At 37.6% G+C, this 15,417-nt stretch overlaps 1 protein-coding gene across 3 annotated transcripts in view; it reads left to right on the top strand.

The window, feature by feature from the left end:
- Window positions 1-13,019, top strand: part of LOC117423986 (zinc finger and BTB domain-containing protein 46-like) — a 42,548-nt gene extending 29,529 nt beyond the window's left edge. For 2 of the 3 annotated variants that reach the window (XM_034040015.3, XM_034040016.3), the window contains 3 exons: window positions 3,320-3,522; window positions 4,522-4,564; window positions 4,696-9,172. In XM_034040015.3, coding sequence (XP_033895906.3) covers window positions 3,320-3,522; window positions 4,522-4,564; window positions 4,696-5,282 — 833 coding nt within the window. In that variant the 3' untranslated portion in view covers window positions 5,283-9,172. The other variant, XM_034040025.3, reaches the window with a different exon arrangement.
- The last annotated feature ends 2,398 nt before the right edge of the window (window positions 13,020-15,417 follow it).

Genomic DNA, 15,417 nt, shown 5'->3' with positions numbered 1-15,417 from the left:
TACTGTCGAGTTACATACATATTTTGACAGAAAGAAATGCCCAAAACTCGAAAATAGCTCAAAATAAGCACCAAAAAATAAAATGAATAAACACAGAAAAACAGAAGCCCTATGTATAATTCACTTAAATATCTCTGACTGTAGAATTTGTATGTGACGGTATCTGTGCTTTGATTCTGCAGAGTTTTACACCATTCAAACCAAGCCAACATTGAACAGTGGATCACCATAGCCATTGTTTGAGCTACAGTAGAATATTAATATTTAATATTATACAGTACTGTGCAAAAGTTTTAGGCAGGTGTGAAAAAATGCTGTAAAGTAAGAATGTTTTCAAAAATAGGCATGTTAATAGTTTATATTTATCAATTAACAAAATGCAAAGTGAGTGAACAGAAGAAAAATCTACATCAAATCAATATTTGGTGTGACCACCCTTTGCCTTCAAAACAGCATCAATTCTTCTAAGTACACTTGCACACAGTTTTTGAAGGAACTCGGCAGGTAGGTTGGCCCAAACATCTTGGAGAACTAACCACAGTTCTTCTGTGGATTTAGGCAGCCTCAGTTGCTTCTCTCTCTTCATGTAATCCCAGACAGACTCGATGATGTTGAGATCAGGGCTCTGTGGGGGGCCATACCATCACTTCCAGGACTCCTTGTTCTTCTTTACGCTGAAGATAGTTCTTAATGACTTTCGCTGTATGTTTGGGGTCGTTGTCATGCTGCAGAATAAATTTGGGGCCAATCAGATGCCTCCCTGATGGTATTGCATGATGGATAAGTATCTGCCTGTACTTCTCAGCATTGAGGAGACCATTAATTGTGACCAAATCCCCAACTCCATTTGCAGAAATGCAGCCCCAAACTTGCAAGGAACCTCCACCATGCTTCACTGTTGCCTGCAGACACTCATTCGTGTACTGCTCTCCAGCCCTTCGGCGAACAAACTGCCTTCTGCTACAGCCAAATATTTCAAATTTTGACTCATCAGTCCAGAGCACCTGCTGCCATTTTTCTGCACCCCAGTTCCTGTGTTTTTGTGCATAGTTGAGTCGCTTGGCCTTGTTTCCACGTTGGAGGTATGGCTTTTTGGCCGCAAGTCTTCCATGAAGGCCACTTCTGACCAGACTTCTCCGGACAGTAGATGGGTGTACCAGAGTCCCACTGTTTTCTGCCAATTCTGAGCTGATGGCACTGCTGGACATCTTCCGATTGCGAAGGGAAGTAAGCATGATGTGTCTTTCATCTGCTGCAGTAAGTTACCTTGGCCGACCACTGTGTCTACGGTCCTCAACGTTGCCCGTTTCTTTGTGCTTCTTCAAAAGAGCTTGGACAGCACATCTGGAAACCCCTGTCTGCCTTGAAATTTCTGCCTGGGAGAGACCTTGCTGATGCAGTATAACTACCTTGTGTCTTGTTGCTGTGCTCAGTCTTGCCATGGTGTATGACTTTTGACAGTAAACTGTCTTCAGCAACCTCACCTTGTTAGCTGAGTTTGGCTGTTCCTCACCCAGTTTTATTCCTCCTACACAGCTGTTTCTGTTTCAGTTAATGATTGTGTTTCAACCTACATATTGAATTGATGATCATTAGCACCTGTTTGGTATAATTGTTTAATCATACACCTGACTATATGCCTACAAAATCCCTGACTTTGTGCAAGTGTACCTAGAAGAATTGATGCTGTTTTGAAGGCAAAGGGTGGTCACACCAAATATGGATTTGATTTAGATTTTTCTTCTGGTCACTCACTTTGCATTTAGTTAATTGATAAATATAATCTATTAACATGTCTATTTTTGAAAGCATTCTTACTTTACAGCATTTTTTCACACCTGCCTAAAACTTTTGCACAGTACTGTATATTGAGTTAGGGAGGTAAAAAAAATGATATATATATATATATATATCAGCAAGAGCCAATCAAGTCCCGCAAAAGTTGCCAAAAGGCTTCTAGCTTCACAGTGTTTTTAAAGTCAGAGTACAGCATCCGCAGACATGTCTCGCCCTGTTTGGGGCTCATCAATGTACTTGACTATTGAACAGCTCAGGAGAGTAAATAAAACACAAGGAGCTGTCGAGTTAAGGTGGGAGAAAGCAGCAACTGTAGAATTATGGTTAATGAAATTTGTATATCCTATTACCCATAATCCTATAGTTGCTGCTTCAGTGCTTGGAAAATCTGGCCTACGGTTGGTTAAAACCTCATCATAGGAGCAAAAATAGATTTAACTATTGCCCTCACACCACCGGGCAATAGTCTCGGTCTGTCATGTGATTGGTTCACATCACAGTCCCTCCCCTTTTCAAAGGAACGTCCTCCACTTCCACTCCTAAACAACAAGATAAAAATGGCTGAATGAAAAAACTGCTCAACGGCAATTCTGTGACAGAAAATGAATTACAAAACATACTACAAGAGAGAGAGAGAACTTGCGGTATAAACTTAAAAAAATGTTCTGTTATTTATTTCTGTTATTTAGTTATTTACTTATGCTGTATCAGCTATATTTAAACAAAATACTGTAAAGCCATAAATATTTGTGACCAAAATATTTGGCGAATCACACTCATAAAACCTGTTTTGCAGAACTGTTGCTAATAAAAGGCTCACAAATATTTATGGATTTACAGTATATAAAGTCATATTTACTATCCAGCCTTGCTTCTCTTATTATTTTGACTGACTCGTATGTTAAATATGTACTGCAGACTCTGCAAATAGTGGAAAATTATTGACCCGAGGAAAGACTATTGTTACCTCCAGGGTGCAATTATAGCCCCTTGTCTTCCCTCGAGACAATAATTTTCCACTGTAGCCCTCCTCTCCGGTCCATATTTACTATCTATCTATCTATATCTAGAGATAGATATAGATCTAGATATTATACTTTTTTTTTTCTTCAAACCCTTCATTAAGGAGTTCTTTCCTGGATCAATGACTGCAGTTTGTTTTTGGTTCTATTTTTTTTTTTTTTTTATTGTTCAAATACGATTACTGCTAATAACAATCTCTGCTCTTTGTGTAGTGTAATAGTGCAGCCCTTGTGATACTGAACGACTGCAGCCTTTCTGGTGGACACTGTGTGCAACTCGACTGATTTTACTCCCTCTCTCGGTGGGTTGAAGAAAAAAACAAACCGCACACACACACGCACACACACACGCACACACACACACACACACACACACACAGAGTGAACCATGCAGTACAGTGTTAACTGCCTCTCCATGCCTCTTTTGCCCCTCTTGTTATGTGGAAATCGCCAGCTGGTGCTAGTTTACGTGGGTGAGACTCGTTTCATGTGTTCCTCAGGGCCTGGCTCCTCCAACAACTCCTTGAATCCTCGTCCAAGGGACACATTTGATAGCAAACAAGGGCCTACCTCTCCTACTCTGCCCCTGCACACCTCTGCATGCGGGCCCTCGACTTCCCTTGGTCCCCTCAGTCTGCTCTCTGGGGATCTTATACCAGATACACTGCCAAGGGAGGAGGCCGCTGACTCGTCACCCCTGCAGGTAAGAAACTATTCATAACAAAGTTACAGGTTCAGAGTAGGTCGTAACAATGTCTCTTCAAGAATAATATTTTTCAGTGCGTGTAGAGGTTTTTTTTTTTAAACTTAGAGGGTTATTTATTTGCATTTCTCTTTAATCATTAATCATGGTTATATGTCTGTGGAATGTCCATATTTCTCATTAAAATAGTTTTTCATCGCTCTGTCACTATACAAACATTGCGTTAAAAAAAGGCCCTTTCACCATTTTTGAACCCTTTGAATCATTTCAGCAGCCTCAGAGTGATACAGGACCATTTTTGCTAAGAATTGGCATACCAGTAAAATATATATTGGACAGCACCTACCTGAACTCTAATGCTTGACAAATGCAGTCTACTATAATTTCATTTCCTTTGTATCTAAAGGGCGCTCCTTCAATAGAAATACCATTTAGGTGCACTGGTTCACCCCCAGAAGTCTTGTTATCTCTGCAGATAGGCACCATCTGTTTGTTGGTCAAGAGAGCAGTCTTGGGGGATGGGGAGGGAGAGCTAGGGACAGCAGGGCTTCAGTCCTGCGCCTATAACAGGAGAGCTGGAGAAGAACAAACAGCCATTTTAAAAATAACTGCACCCACTTGCCTGCCCACAGATTGGCAAATATTGAATATTCACTGCTCAGTTGAGACGTCAAGAATGTAACTTTTTAATTTTCTAAAACGTTGTTCTCCAGTTCTGCGAGATGAAAAAAAAACTCTTTTTAACAGCAATGTTTGAATTGAAGATCCTGTTCTATTGTAAAGAGGATTTGATTTAACTTATAAGTAATTCTCATTAGTTCTTTATTTATGTCAAAGGAACAAAATGTATTTAAACTGCCTGGGAATTTGCATCTTATCCCTCTGAATGTATCGCAGTAGAAGTGAATTATGTGATCAGATTTTTAAAATGAAAATGTACCTAGTTTTAAGTGTAACCTGTTGAATATTTTTGTTAATCTTCTCCCCGTACATTTACAGGTCAAGATGCGTGATGAAGATGATATGCAGGATTACGATACAGGTACAAAAATATGTAATCAGCAGCATATTCCCTTTACAAGATATATTACGTAATATTTAATACATGAAATTTTTGAGTTTTTCGATCTACTTCCTCTTGTGCCATGGTAATCACAGATATCTCTCCCTTAGGCCTGGATGCGATTCACTACTCAAGATCTGAAGATCAGATGACTGACACAGATACAAGCAATAATGAAACCGAGCTGTTATTAAGCGGTACAAGCTGGTCGCAGGAGCTGACGTGTTCTTTATGCAGGAGATTGTTTGGCAGCCCGGAGAAACTCAAGGAACATGAGAACCAGCACACCTTAATGATGGCGCTGTCCTTGGACGGTTTTGAAATCGGGAGGCCCGCAGTGTCCAACCTTGCCAGCTTGGTGCCTCCTGGGCCACAGGGCCGCTATTTCTGTTCCCAATGCCCGTCTAGCTTTACTCTCAAATCAAACGCTGACCGCCACGAGAAGACCATCCATTTCAAACGCAAGATGATGCAGTGTGACTTCTGTCTCAAGCACTTCCGCGACAGGACAGACCTCAACCGACACTTGTCCTCTGTACATTCCAGAGAGCGCATCTTCACTTGCAGCATCTGCAGCAAGTCCTTCAGCACACAGAAAAACCTAGCGACGCACATGAAAGTGTGTTACCAGAGCAATGTGCAGACAGATCTCCTCTGGGAAACAGCGGAGCGCAACGAAGCGACCAGCAACAGCTAACTCGTAATGTCTAGAAATGCTGGGCCTTGCGTGACATGGTGTATAAATGAAATGCATAAAATGCTGTTTTTCCTCCTGTATTTTGTACAATCTACACACTGTTTGTAACTTGTGTATAATACCTTAATAAGATATTTAAGGTTTTGGTATTCAAAAATATTTTACTACAATATATTGGAACGCACAGTAGCACCTGTATTCCATTCTTTTGGAATACAGGTTATTTCAGGGATGTAGTTTTTTTTTTTTGTTTGTTTGTTTGTTTGTTTGTTTGTTTGTTTGTTTGTTTGTTTGTTTGTTTGTTTTAAATCTGAAAATGATCCTTTCTGAAGAGATTGCACAGATTTTTTGAGCATGTAGGTGCTGGTTTGTTCTGACAGGTTGTGGTGTTTTTTTGTAAGGAACGGGCTAATCATATAAAACTGGGTGGCTCGGTTTTCTAAAGCCTGTCTTTGTCCTTGAGTTTTCAGCCTGACACGGGTCACCAAGTAAAGTCATTGTGTTTAGTCTTATCTGCATGTTAGGATTAAGGGTTTCTCCAGTCCTTACCCTTGGAAGGTAATACTGAAGCCGAGTACTTCGTGCAACAGCACCGCCTGCTGGAGCATTACGGTACTAGCTTTTCTTTTTAGTGTTTGAAAATCCCAAAGCAGGTCATGACACAATGAAGGGAAAATGACATTAGAGGTAAGCAGAGCCCCCCACCCCAGCTGCTCCCTTGACCCCACTGGTCCTTTCTGAGCTTACCTGAGTAATTGCTAGAATTGTCCCATGTGTGCCCTGCCCTCTGTGACCCTTGCCCCTGGATAAAGTGTAGGGGGAAGGGGTTAGGGCTGAAGCAGTGACCTCCTTGAACTGTTTCATAATCTAGTAGTGTCAATATGGCATCAATTCATTAAGAATATGCAGTCTTATGTCGGCACCACATCAGGCTGTTTGCTTTCAGATAACACTTTCTATTGTTTGATGTAAATGGTTTAAGACTACTTGTGAGTTATTTTTTTTTTTTTTATCCCAAAAACAATTGGAGGGCTCTTTCAAACATGTTCACTTTAAAAACCAGAGAGATTTATTTCTATCCCTTTTCTGGATTTGCCTTTGGTATGTTTTGTTTTTTCTTTGTAACAATTTAGTATATTTTATTTGGGGGGCACAGCTGTGTTCGAGGCCCCACACTTTGAATTATGGCAGCTATGCATATTTTTAAAAGGTGTGTATACGTAGGAGTGATACAAAACTATTATCCAGGAGCAGATACCTCTCCTTTTACTTTTCAATATGCAAAAAAAAACCTTGGTATGAACATCGCTGTCTTGGTCATGGCTTTTTACTTGTGCTTTACCTTCAGAACCTCCGCATAAATCTAATTCTAACTGGGCATCTCGAAGAAGTTACGCTGCATAATGTGACTATAGGTCTATGGCTGTAGCCTGATTGGCTGGGCTAATATCTTAGAAACCAATTAGCTAATTGTGATGAAACTATGCTGAGGCATTCGTAAAAAGAATTCTTTTTACACGCTGTGGCTGTAAGTCATGATGCCCTACTACATCTGTATCTTGTGAACTTTCTATGTATTTACTTTGAGATTCTGTTCATTGGTTGGGATAGACATGATCAGTGTCGGTACCATGGCACAAGTAACTGGCCCTTACATTTCTATACCTTTCGGCAGAATATGTATTGGCTTTTTGCATACTGTAGGTACATGAAGAAATGGCCCTCTTTGTTTGTGGTATAGAGGAATTGTGATTTTGGCTTCTGGTGATGAGGTCCCACACAGGTTGCCAGGGATAAGGACTCGGGTTTTTTAGACAATCAAATTAAAAGTTTTCAGGCATTTGGCACATTCAAAATGGACTAAAAATCAAATGGAATTTAGAAACCAAAGGGGTGTGTTTTATTTTTATACATGAAATACCACAGCAAATAGTTTGCTAGCTAGATTTACACAGTGTGTAGACAAGCAAAAAGATTCATTTGAATGAAAAACTTTGTGTAAATGTGTCCAGTTCCTGAACTCATGAAGCTAAAGTACTAAATCTTAATATTTTACTATCTGATTACATGTTTTATTAAATGCTGCTGCTAGATTCATAGTTTTATATTTAGGTCATCGTGTATGAGTCATTGTTTGAGATTATTTTATTATAACTTTAAGAAAATCAGATCAGTGTTTGTGTAAACGTGTTGTACGGTTGTGACTTGGCTGTGGAAAGGGTTACATTTAAATGTGTGTCTCTTTATTTGAAATGTGTTTAAGTCTTATTAATATTGTCCAGGGTTCTCTGCTCTAGTCATTCTTGTATAGGAGAAGTCAGTACAGCTCTTTGTAGTGGTATGTGATTTGGAAGGAGCCTTTTCTTCTCCTTCTTGCCCTTGGGAACAGTACTTTTGACTCTCAACAAATCCATAGATAAAAGCCACAAATGAATACCATTGCTTTTATAGGGACAGATGGTCTGTCATGTTTTATTTTAATTGTATTTAAAGCACACCAGCCCTCCTTTCCCCATAACAGTATGTGTATTTAACCCCCTTATGGCATCATCCATAACTTTTAAAACACTCATTCTAAATTCTGAATCTTCTTTGTACTGTAGAAGTCCAGTAGACATTGCTAGTGTAGAAATCCGGACAGCTTTGTGACCTGGATATTTCCAGAGAACACAATGCAGAAGATAAATAAGATGAATTATCTTAATTACTTTAATAGCAGATTATCCCCTCATCCACAGCTTTCGGAAGCACTTATTCTTACCCACAACATTTTCATTCACAGGACCACTGCCAAGGGTTGAGGGTTCATTCAGCTGCTGTGCGTATTACTGTGTTCTTAACTTCCTAGTTTTGTTATTCGTAAAGTTATAAATCATGTTACTTAAGCCCACCTTTTGTACTGTATATCAGAACTCTGGATACTGCACTGTTTTTGAATATTAATAAAACATGAATATAATAAAATATGTATTTTTTAAACCACAGTAATATTTAGCTGTAGTCATGTATTTGTATTTAATAAGTGTATGAAATCGCACCAGGATTGTGTGTGTGTGTGTTTGAAACTCTCAGGACTGTTGCAAGCGTTGCCGTGGTGATTATGCGCTCCCAGAACATAATGCATCATGTTTATCTTCATCCTTTGTCATGAGAGGCAATATACTTTCACACATTTAATAACCTTTACAATGTAAAAGGAGTATAATGGTCCTGTATTACTTAAAAGGACCAGGAGCCTGAGCTTGCTTCCTGGTGATTAACTGAAACTACAGAAAGCATGTAACTTACAATTCATACATATTTCAAAAAAAAAAAAAAATATGACTTGATATATTTATTTTATGTCTTCCTCCATCTGCTTCCACGTAGTGATCCCAATCTCGTGTCTTGGTTTTTGATTTTTTTTTGTACATAGTCATTTGGTGTTGATTGCAATGCTACTGGTTTCATGAGGTCTCTATGTAAAAACACCGATTTGACCTTTCTTGATCTGCTTACTGTGTATGGGTCTAGATCACTAGCTAATTAGCTTCATCGCTGTCTAAATTAGAAAGGGCAGAGTGTTTAAACTTGCTTCTAATGACCTGCTTTCCAGGAATCATTTCTCTCTGTTCTTGAAGCTTTTCCGTCCCTGTAAAACAGGTGTGTGCAGTTAATTTGTGTAGCTATTACTTTTCCTTAACCTAAACAGTTCAGTGAATTGAGCAGAATCTGTGAACGGATGGAAGTTTGCTAACTCTGTTGGCTTGCTGGGCTGTATACTGTGCATGTAATCCAAATGCATGAAACCGTGATTTGACTGCCTGAAGCAGAAACAGCTTGAGCCAGACTAAATAAATGGGGATGTTTTGAAGTGACCTGGCAGCTGGAGATAAATGTGTGTGTTGCTTCTTGTTGCAGTGAACGAGTTCACAGTGATCAGGAAGAAGTTCAAGTGCCCGTACTGCAGCTTCTCAGCCATGCACCAGTGCATCTTGAAGAGACACATGCGCTCGCACACCGGAGAGAGACCGTACCCCTGCGAGATCTGCGGCAAGAAATTCACCCGACGAGAGCACATGAAGAGACACACACTGGTGAGTCACCATGCAGTCTTGCCATGCTATATCCAAACACAATAATGGCATGCTGTACCCCAACACAGAGCTTTTCCATAATCAGCATTTTACTAAACTGCACTCTTGCAGGAAAAAGTGTATTAGAGACAACATTTTATAGCATGGTTGTAACAAACATATGTCCTTAATATAAATCTGGTGGAAAGGTACCACGAAAATGTATTCTTGGTTTTACCAATATAAAAGGCATCTAACCACATGTATACAGCAAGAGCTGTATACATGCATAGGTATGCAGAAATGCACATCAATGCGTAATGCATAAGTGCAGTATGCAGAAATGACTGCGGTTTATGAAAAACACTTTTTGAAAGCCGTTTAATGAAGTAGACCTTCTGTTAACCTTTTGTGAACGTACTTTTTTTTTTTTTTAAACTGTGCAATACAATTAAGGTCCTTCTGACTTTCTAGTGTTGTATTTAAAATACAGCTATATTCATTTAAATGATTTATCCTAATGCAGTTACAAAGGCAGAGAAGAGTGCGTGACAGGTGTTCTTTACATACTGAGCTTGCACTGTGCTTGTGTTTTCAGGTGCACAGCAAAGATAAGAAGTATGTCTGCAAGGTTTGCAGCAGGGTGTTCATGTCTGCAGCCAGCGTTGGAATCAAGCACGGGTCCCGACGCCACGGGGTGTGTGCGGACTGCTCAGGCAGAGGCATGGCCTCCCTAATGGACCCGAACGGGGGAGAAGGGTCCCCGGAGGAGGAGCTGTACCCCGGGGAGAACCAGTTCATCGATGACCCTGATGACCTGAAGGCTGACGGGGAGGAGGAGGAGGAGGAGGAGGAGATGGGAGATGAGGACGGAAAGTGGAAAGAAGACTCAGGAATGTCCCAGCCGGATGTGAGTTTAGACGATGACAAAGAGGAGAGCGACTCTGCACAGGAAACCGAGAACCAGGAAGGGGCCCACAAAGATTTCGCCTGGATTTCATAGTCCCTTTTTTTTATTAAAATAAAAATAGCCTTTTATCATGTTTTAAATATGACTATGTTAAAGAGTACCAATATTCACTTGTGCACATTTTTCATATATTGTGGATCTGCAAAAGCTAGGTGGGAGTATTTGATTTATTTTGTTTTTCTTTCAAATAGTGGTTTTGGGATTGTCTGCAGTTTCCTGAGGTTTTGACAGTTAAAGAAACTGTCTTGCGTTGATGATGATGGCCAATTGTAAAATGAAAAGAGGTTTAAAATATTCACCTTTTAATATTTTTTTTTGTGGCAGAATAACTTAGCTGTTTGAACACAAACAAGAAAAGAGCTCTCCGTCCTCTTGCTAATTTGTATAATGAATTGTTACAGTAAGGTTTATGAAATTTATGGTAATATATTGTATTGTTTCTGTTGCAAAACTAGGTTTAGGATTCTTCACAGCAGTTTGGTTGACGGCACAAAACTGCCCCAGATTTGCACTTTAAATGTTGACCTGGTTACTATCAAAAGACCCTAATCAAGTGGTTTACATTGAACTACTCAGTGACAACCATACCTTCGATGACAGATGTCCTCATGACTGTTATTATTACCTGCGCAAAATGTTTGTTTTTTAAATGCCTTTTTTAACATTCATGTATCTGCCACTTTTAACTTTTGAATAAGTTGTTCCTCACATTTTGAGTGTAGCAACATTAAAAAAAAAAAAAAAAGCATAACAAAAACAAGACTTTTGCTCACAGGGGACAGCTGTCTGTGTACAGATTTAACATGGACACTGGATAGAGTTTCCAAAAGATCTACATAGCTTCTAACAAGTCAGCGCACAGTATGGAGTGCTCCTCAACTGAAGTGTCTCGCACACCGCCATGGGAGTGTTTATTTCCATTACTCCTTCCGAGTGGCCCCTACAGCGGTGTGACGAAGCTTGTAGGTGTGTGCCAAGCAACGCCAGGGAAGCTACACTCACTGAGTGACTGACTTGCGGAACAGAATCCCACCAGAGAGGAGCGAAATTCTTGTTATATTATGTTCTCGGCTCATTTTTATTTTCTGAATATAATTTAGTGTTGCTTATATACAAAGATTTACTTGATGTGCTAGAAAACCCTGGGTACTTTATTTTCAAGGTGTCTTGGCCTTTCTCTAGCATGTTTTGCTTCTTCAATAATGATTTTCTTATTTAAGCTTTTTTTATTATTGCACAAAGAGCACCCATGTAAAATATTTGGATTCCACCACCCTTCCCCATACAGGAGTTTTCCATCAAACAGGCTCCTAAGTTGGCTTTTAAGTAAAATTGTCTATTTCTAGTTCAGGTGAGCGTTAAAAAGTTCCTGTTGACAGGTTATTTATTGAAAGTTGCTTCAGTGGAAATGCTGTTTTTCTAAGACATTCCTTTCGTTCTGCCCCTCCAATCTTTAAGGCACAAGATGCGATTTATTTTTGTTTCTAATTGCGATTGTGCCAGGGTGTTTTACCTTTTGAAGGAGAGTGGTTTGGGTTATTAAGTGCTGGATGCTGAGCTTTACTACATGTTTCATTTTAATATTTTCTATATATATATACATAAGAAAAACTTTTATACTTTGCCTTGTTGTGGACAGTAAGCCTTGTGGCTTTCAGAACATTTTCATATTGTGCCAGTTCTGTGCTTTTCTTTTTTTTTGTTTTAAAAAAAAAAAAAATTTTTTGCAAAGAAAGCAAAGACCAGAGAAGCTAACTTATTTGATATATATTGTTAAAGTTATATATAGCACATGCTTCTATATTACTAACGTACACTAAATGAATATTATACCAAAAATAATCTAATATACATTGTATACATTAAGTGCTGTTTTCTTTTTCTACAGGAGGTGTGCAGATTCAACGCTTTGATATTTTAAAAATGGTTACGTTGTTCAAATAGAATAAAAACCAAATTGATAATGGTATGAAGGGCCTCCTTTGTGTTTGTATGTGATAGATACTAGTTTTTTTGTTTTTGTTTGTTTTTTGCTGGAAGTCATTCCTTTAATATAATTTTCCAAAGTTTGGGGGTTAATCTCTCATATATATATATATATATATATATATATATATATATATATATATATATATATATATATATATATATAGTACTGAAGGAACGCATTGACTGCTACTCGTAGTATCCAAGTATTATGCTGACGCTAACTACAGTTTGGCCCTGCAAGAACTGTTAATTATGCTAGGAACAGCAGCACCATCTGGTGGGTAAATGTTAGCAGAGTGTTCATATTCGTCGTGTATCACAGGGATTGAGCTCCTTTACAATCTAATTTGTGTCTCCCTGCTTTCTGGAATTCATTCAGACTTAAAATACTGTGCCTAAGGTCATGGAAGGTTTTTTTTTTTAAGCATGTAGAAAACAGATTCTGAGTGTGGGGACCTGTGTGTGTGTGTGTGTGTGTGTGTGTGTGTTTTTTTCTTAAAATAATCTGAATTTGGAAATGTAATCTTTCTCCAAGTAATGTGCAGTTACTGGTGAGTTACTGCCAGTATTTAGTGTCCTGCTCGTTACAGTAACGCTCATAATATATTGACAGTCACAACAGCGTGTTGTTATACCAAAGCTATGTTGAAACATCTGCACACCTCTAGTTTTAATTTTAGAAGCAAAACTGGAACAATTTGCAATATATATATATATATATATATATATATATATATATATATATATATATATATATATATATATATATATATATATATATATAAAATCAAAAATAATAATGTAGCCTGTTAACTTATGTGCAAATCTAAAGCCATATGTATGGTTACTTTCTAGATTATACTATATTTCAAATTTGTACCTTTTATTTTAGATTTTGTGCTTTCTAAGAGTTCTGTGTGTATACTTTCATATTCATATATATATATATATATATATATATATATATATATATATATATATATTATTTATTTTTTCAACACGATTCAGCTTGTCTTTAAAAGGGCAGTGTTTGAAACTGTTGAAGTTCGCTGTTGGGAATATTGTTCTATATGATACTGACTTTATAATCATTTTTATTATAAACCTGTGTTTGTAATGGAGATGTGTTGGATAATTGAAAACAAATGTAGTAATCACGATTAGTGGGAGACGATAACAGTGCATTGTACTGATATTCTGTATATGATAGTACTGATCATTTTACCTTTTTCTAGTTCCATCTTGAAATTCCTGTATCTTGTAGGAATTCCTGAAAGTCTGCCTATGTTTATTCTTAACTTCATGTTAATGGGATTAGCTTGACTATACTCGCAAACCAATCAGTCTCAATAAATTTGGAAATTGCTGCTGAAAATGAATGCTTGTGTATTTTATTGGAATGCTGAACAAGAAGAAACACTCTGATGAAGGCATTGGCAGAAACGTTTGTCTTCTACACTAGTTTTAATCTCCATGAAAATTAGAGTACGAGGAAAACATTTGTTAGAACTGTTATGAATAGAGCTCAAACAACTGCTGTTCTATAAAACAGTCCAAGAGCTATACATGTAATACCTCTCCTCGGTCACATGAGGGCTCCAAACAGCACACGTTGCACAGAGGCATCAGCATGTGCTTGAGATGCTCAAACATGATCTGTCTGTTCTAGAAGGGAAATAGCTATTGAGAGTGTTTTTCTCTGTGTTGCTGTCAAAAAACAATCCCATATATTGTGTCCATAACCAGTGGTGTAGGTTAATTATTGTAAAAGACAACTTGAGCCCCCTCCCCTCCCTCTGAAATAGATAAGCTTAGGCTTACTGAATATCATGTGGGTCATGTTTGACTAAGCCATCCCCTGACATACATACATGATTAAAACTGCTCACACAATACTATTCTGCATTAAGGTTTTAATTTTAAACAGAAGGATAGCAACAAAAAAATATATAGCACATAAATCCTCTCTTCTTTTTTTTTCTTTGTTAAACAAAAGTGCATTATGAGCAAAAAAAAAAGATGCAACAGTTTTTTTGTTTGTTATTGTAAGCCGGTATAACTTGTTTTATGCAAATAGTTATTCCACCAATATTTGAAGGTCATGGAATGTTTTTTCAAAATGAAACTTGCAAGAAAAACTACAGTGCTACAGGGCAGTGTTAAATCAACACAATTAGAGAGTTCTAATCATGGTGCGTTTTACTGTTTGTTCACTAGGATTAGTGCCGTATGTAAAATTAAAAAAACAAAAATTGAATAAACAAGATATTCCAGTTTGCAAAATAACGGGAGCCAGCTGTGTGAAGTTGCTTTGGGAATCTCAAGAGTATGAAGATGAGTAATGAAATTCAGGGATTTTGGATTTAAAACTGGCAGGAATACAGTTTTAACTTCAAAAGTTTGTTTAAACTTGGAATTATTTCAATTTTGCATGTTCCTTGATGTGAAATTAACTTAACCTCAATTTGAGTTTAAATCCGATTTATTTTTCACTGTATTTTTTACTATTTGCCTAAAAAAATGATTTGCTATAAAAAAAAATAAAAGGACCTGCCACCTGTAGAAGTTTGTCTTGCATGAATCATCAAATTAAAGTACAAAAAAATGTACAAGCTTCAATTTCTGGCAAAATACTTTGACATGCAGATTTTGTTTGTTTGTTTTGTTTTTCACATATTAGTCAGAAGTACAACATATTGAAAAGTTCAACACAAAAAAGAAAAAATACATTCATTTTTTTTTTTTAAACAAAGTCTGATGTTATTCAAAGCAGATTGAACACGCTAAGTAAAAAAAGCCCTTTTTATTTGTATAGTATGTAGTTAAGAGAGGAGAGATAAGCAGTGTTAACATACGATTTATTTTGCCGTGTGCTTTTAGCATTTCTTCCTTAGAACAGTAAACAGACAGTAACATACTTTTACAAGGGAGGGAGGGGGGTGTGAAGTATTTTCAAAATCACCCAGGTCATGTACGGGATTTATTCAGAGAACTGATTGTTACATTTCATCAAATAATACTAATTATTTTAACAGTTATCATACAATGGTTATGATCGCATGGTTTCAACTATAGGTCAGATCTACTTTATTTTAGTAAAACAAGACTCCATTTTTTCTTT

This window comes from Acipenser ruthenus, chromosome 18 (assembly GCF_902713425.1).
Source record: "Acipenser ruthenus chromosome 18, fAciRut3.2 maternal haplotype, whole genome shotgun sequence".
Lineage (NCBI taxonomy): Eukaryota > Metazoa > Chordata > Actinopteri > Acipenseriformes > Acipenseridae > Acipenser > Acipenser ruthenus.
Note: the sequence above shows the minus strand (reverse complement) of the source record. Positions and strands in the feature narration are given on the sequence as shown.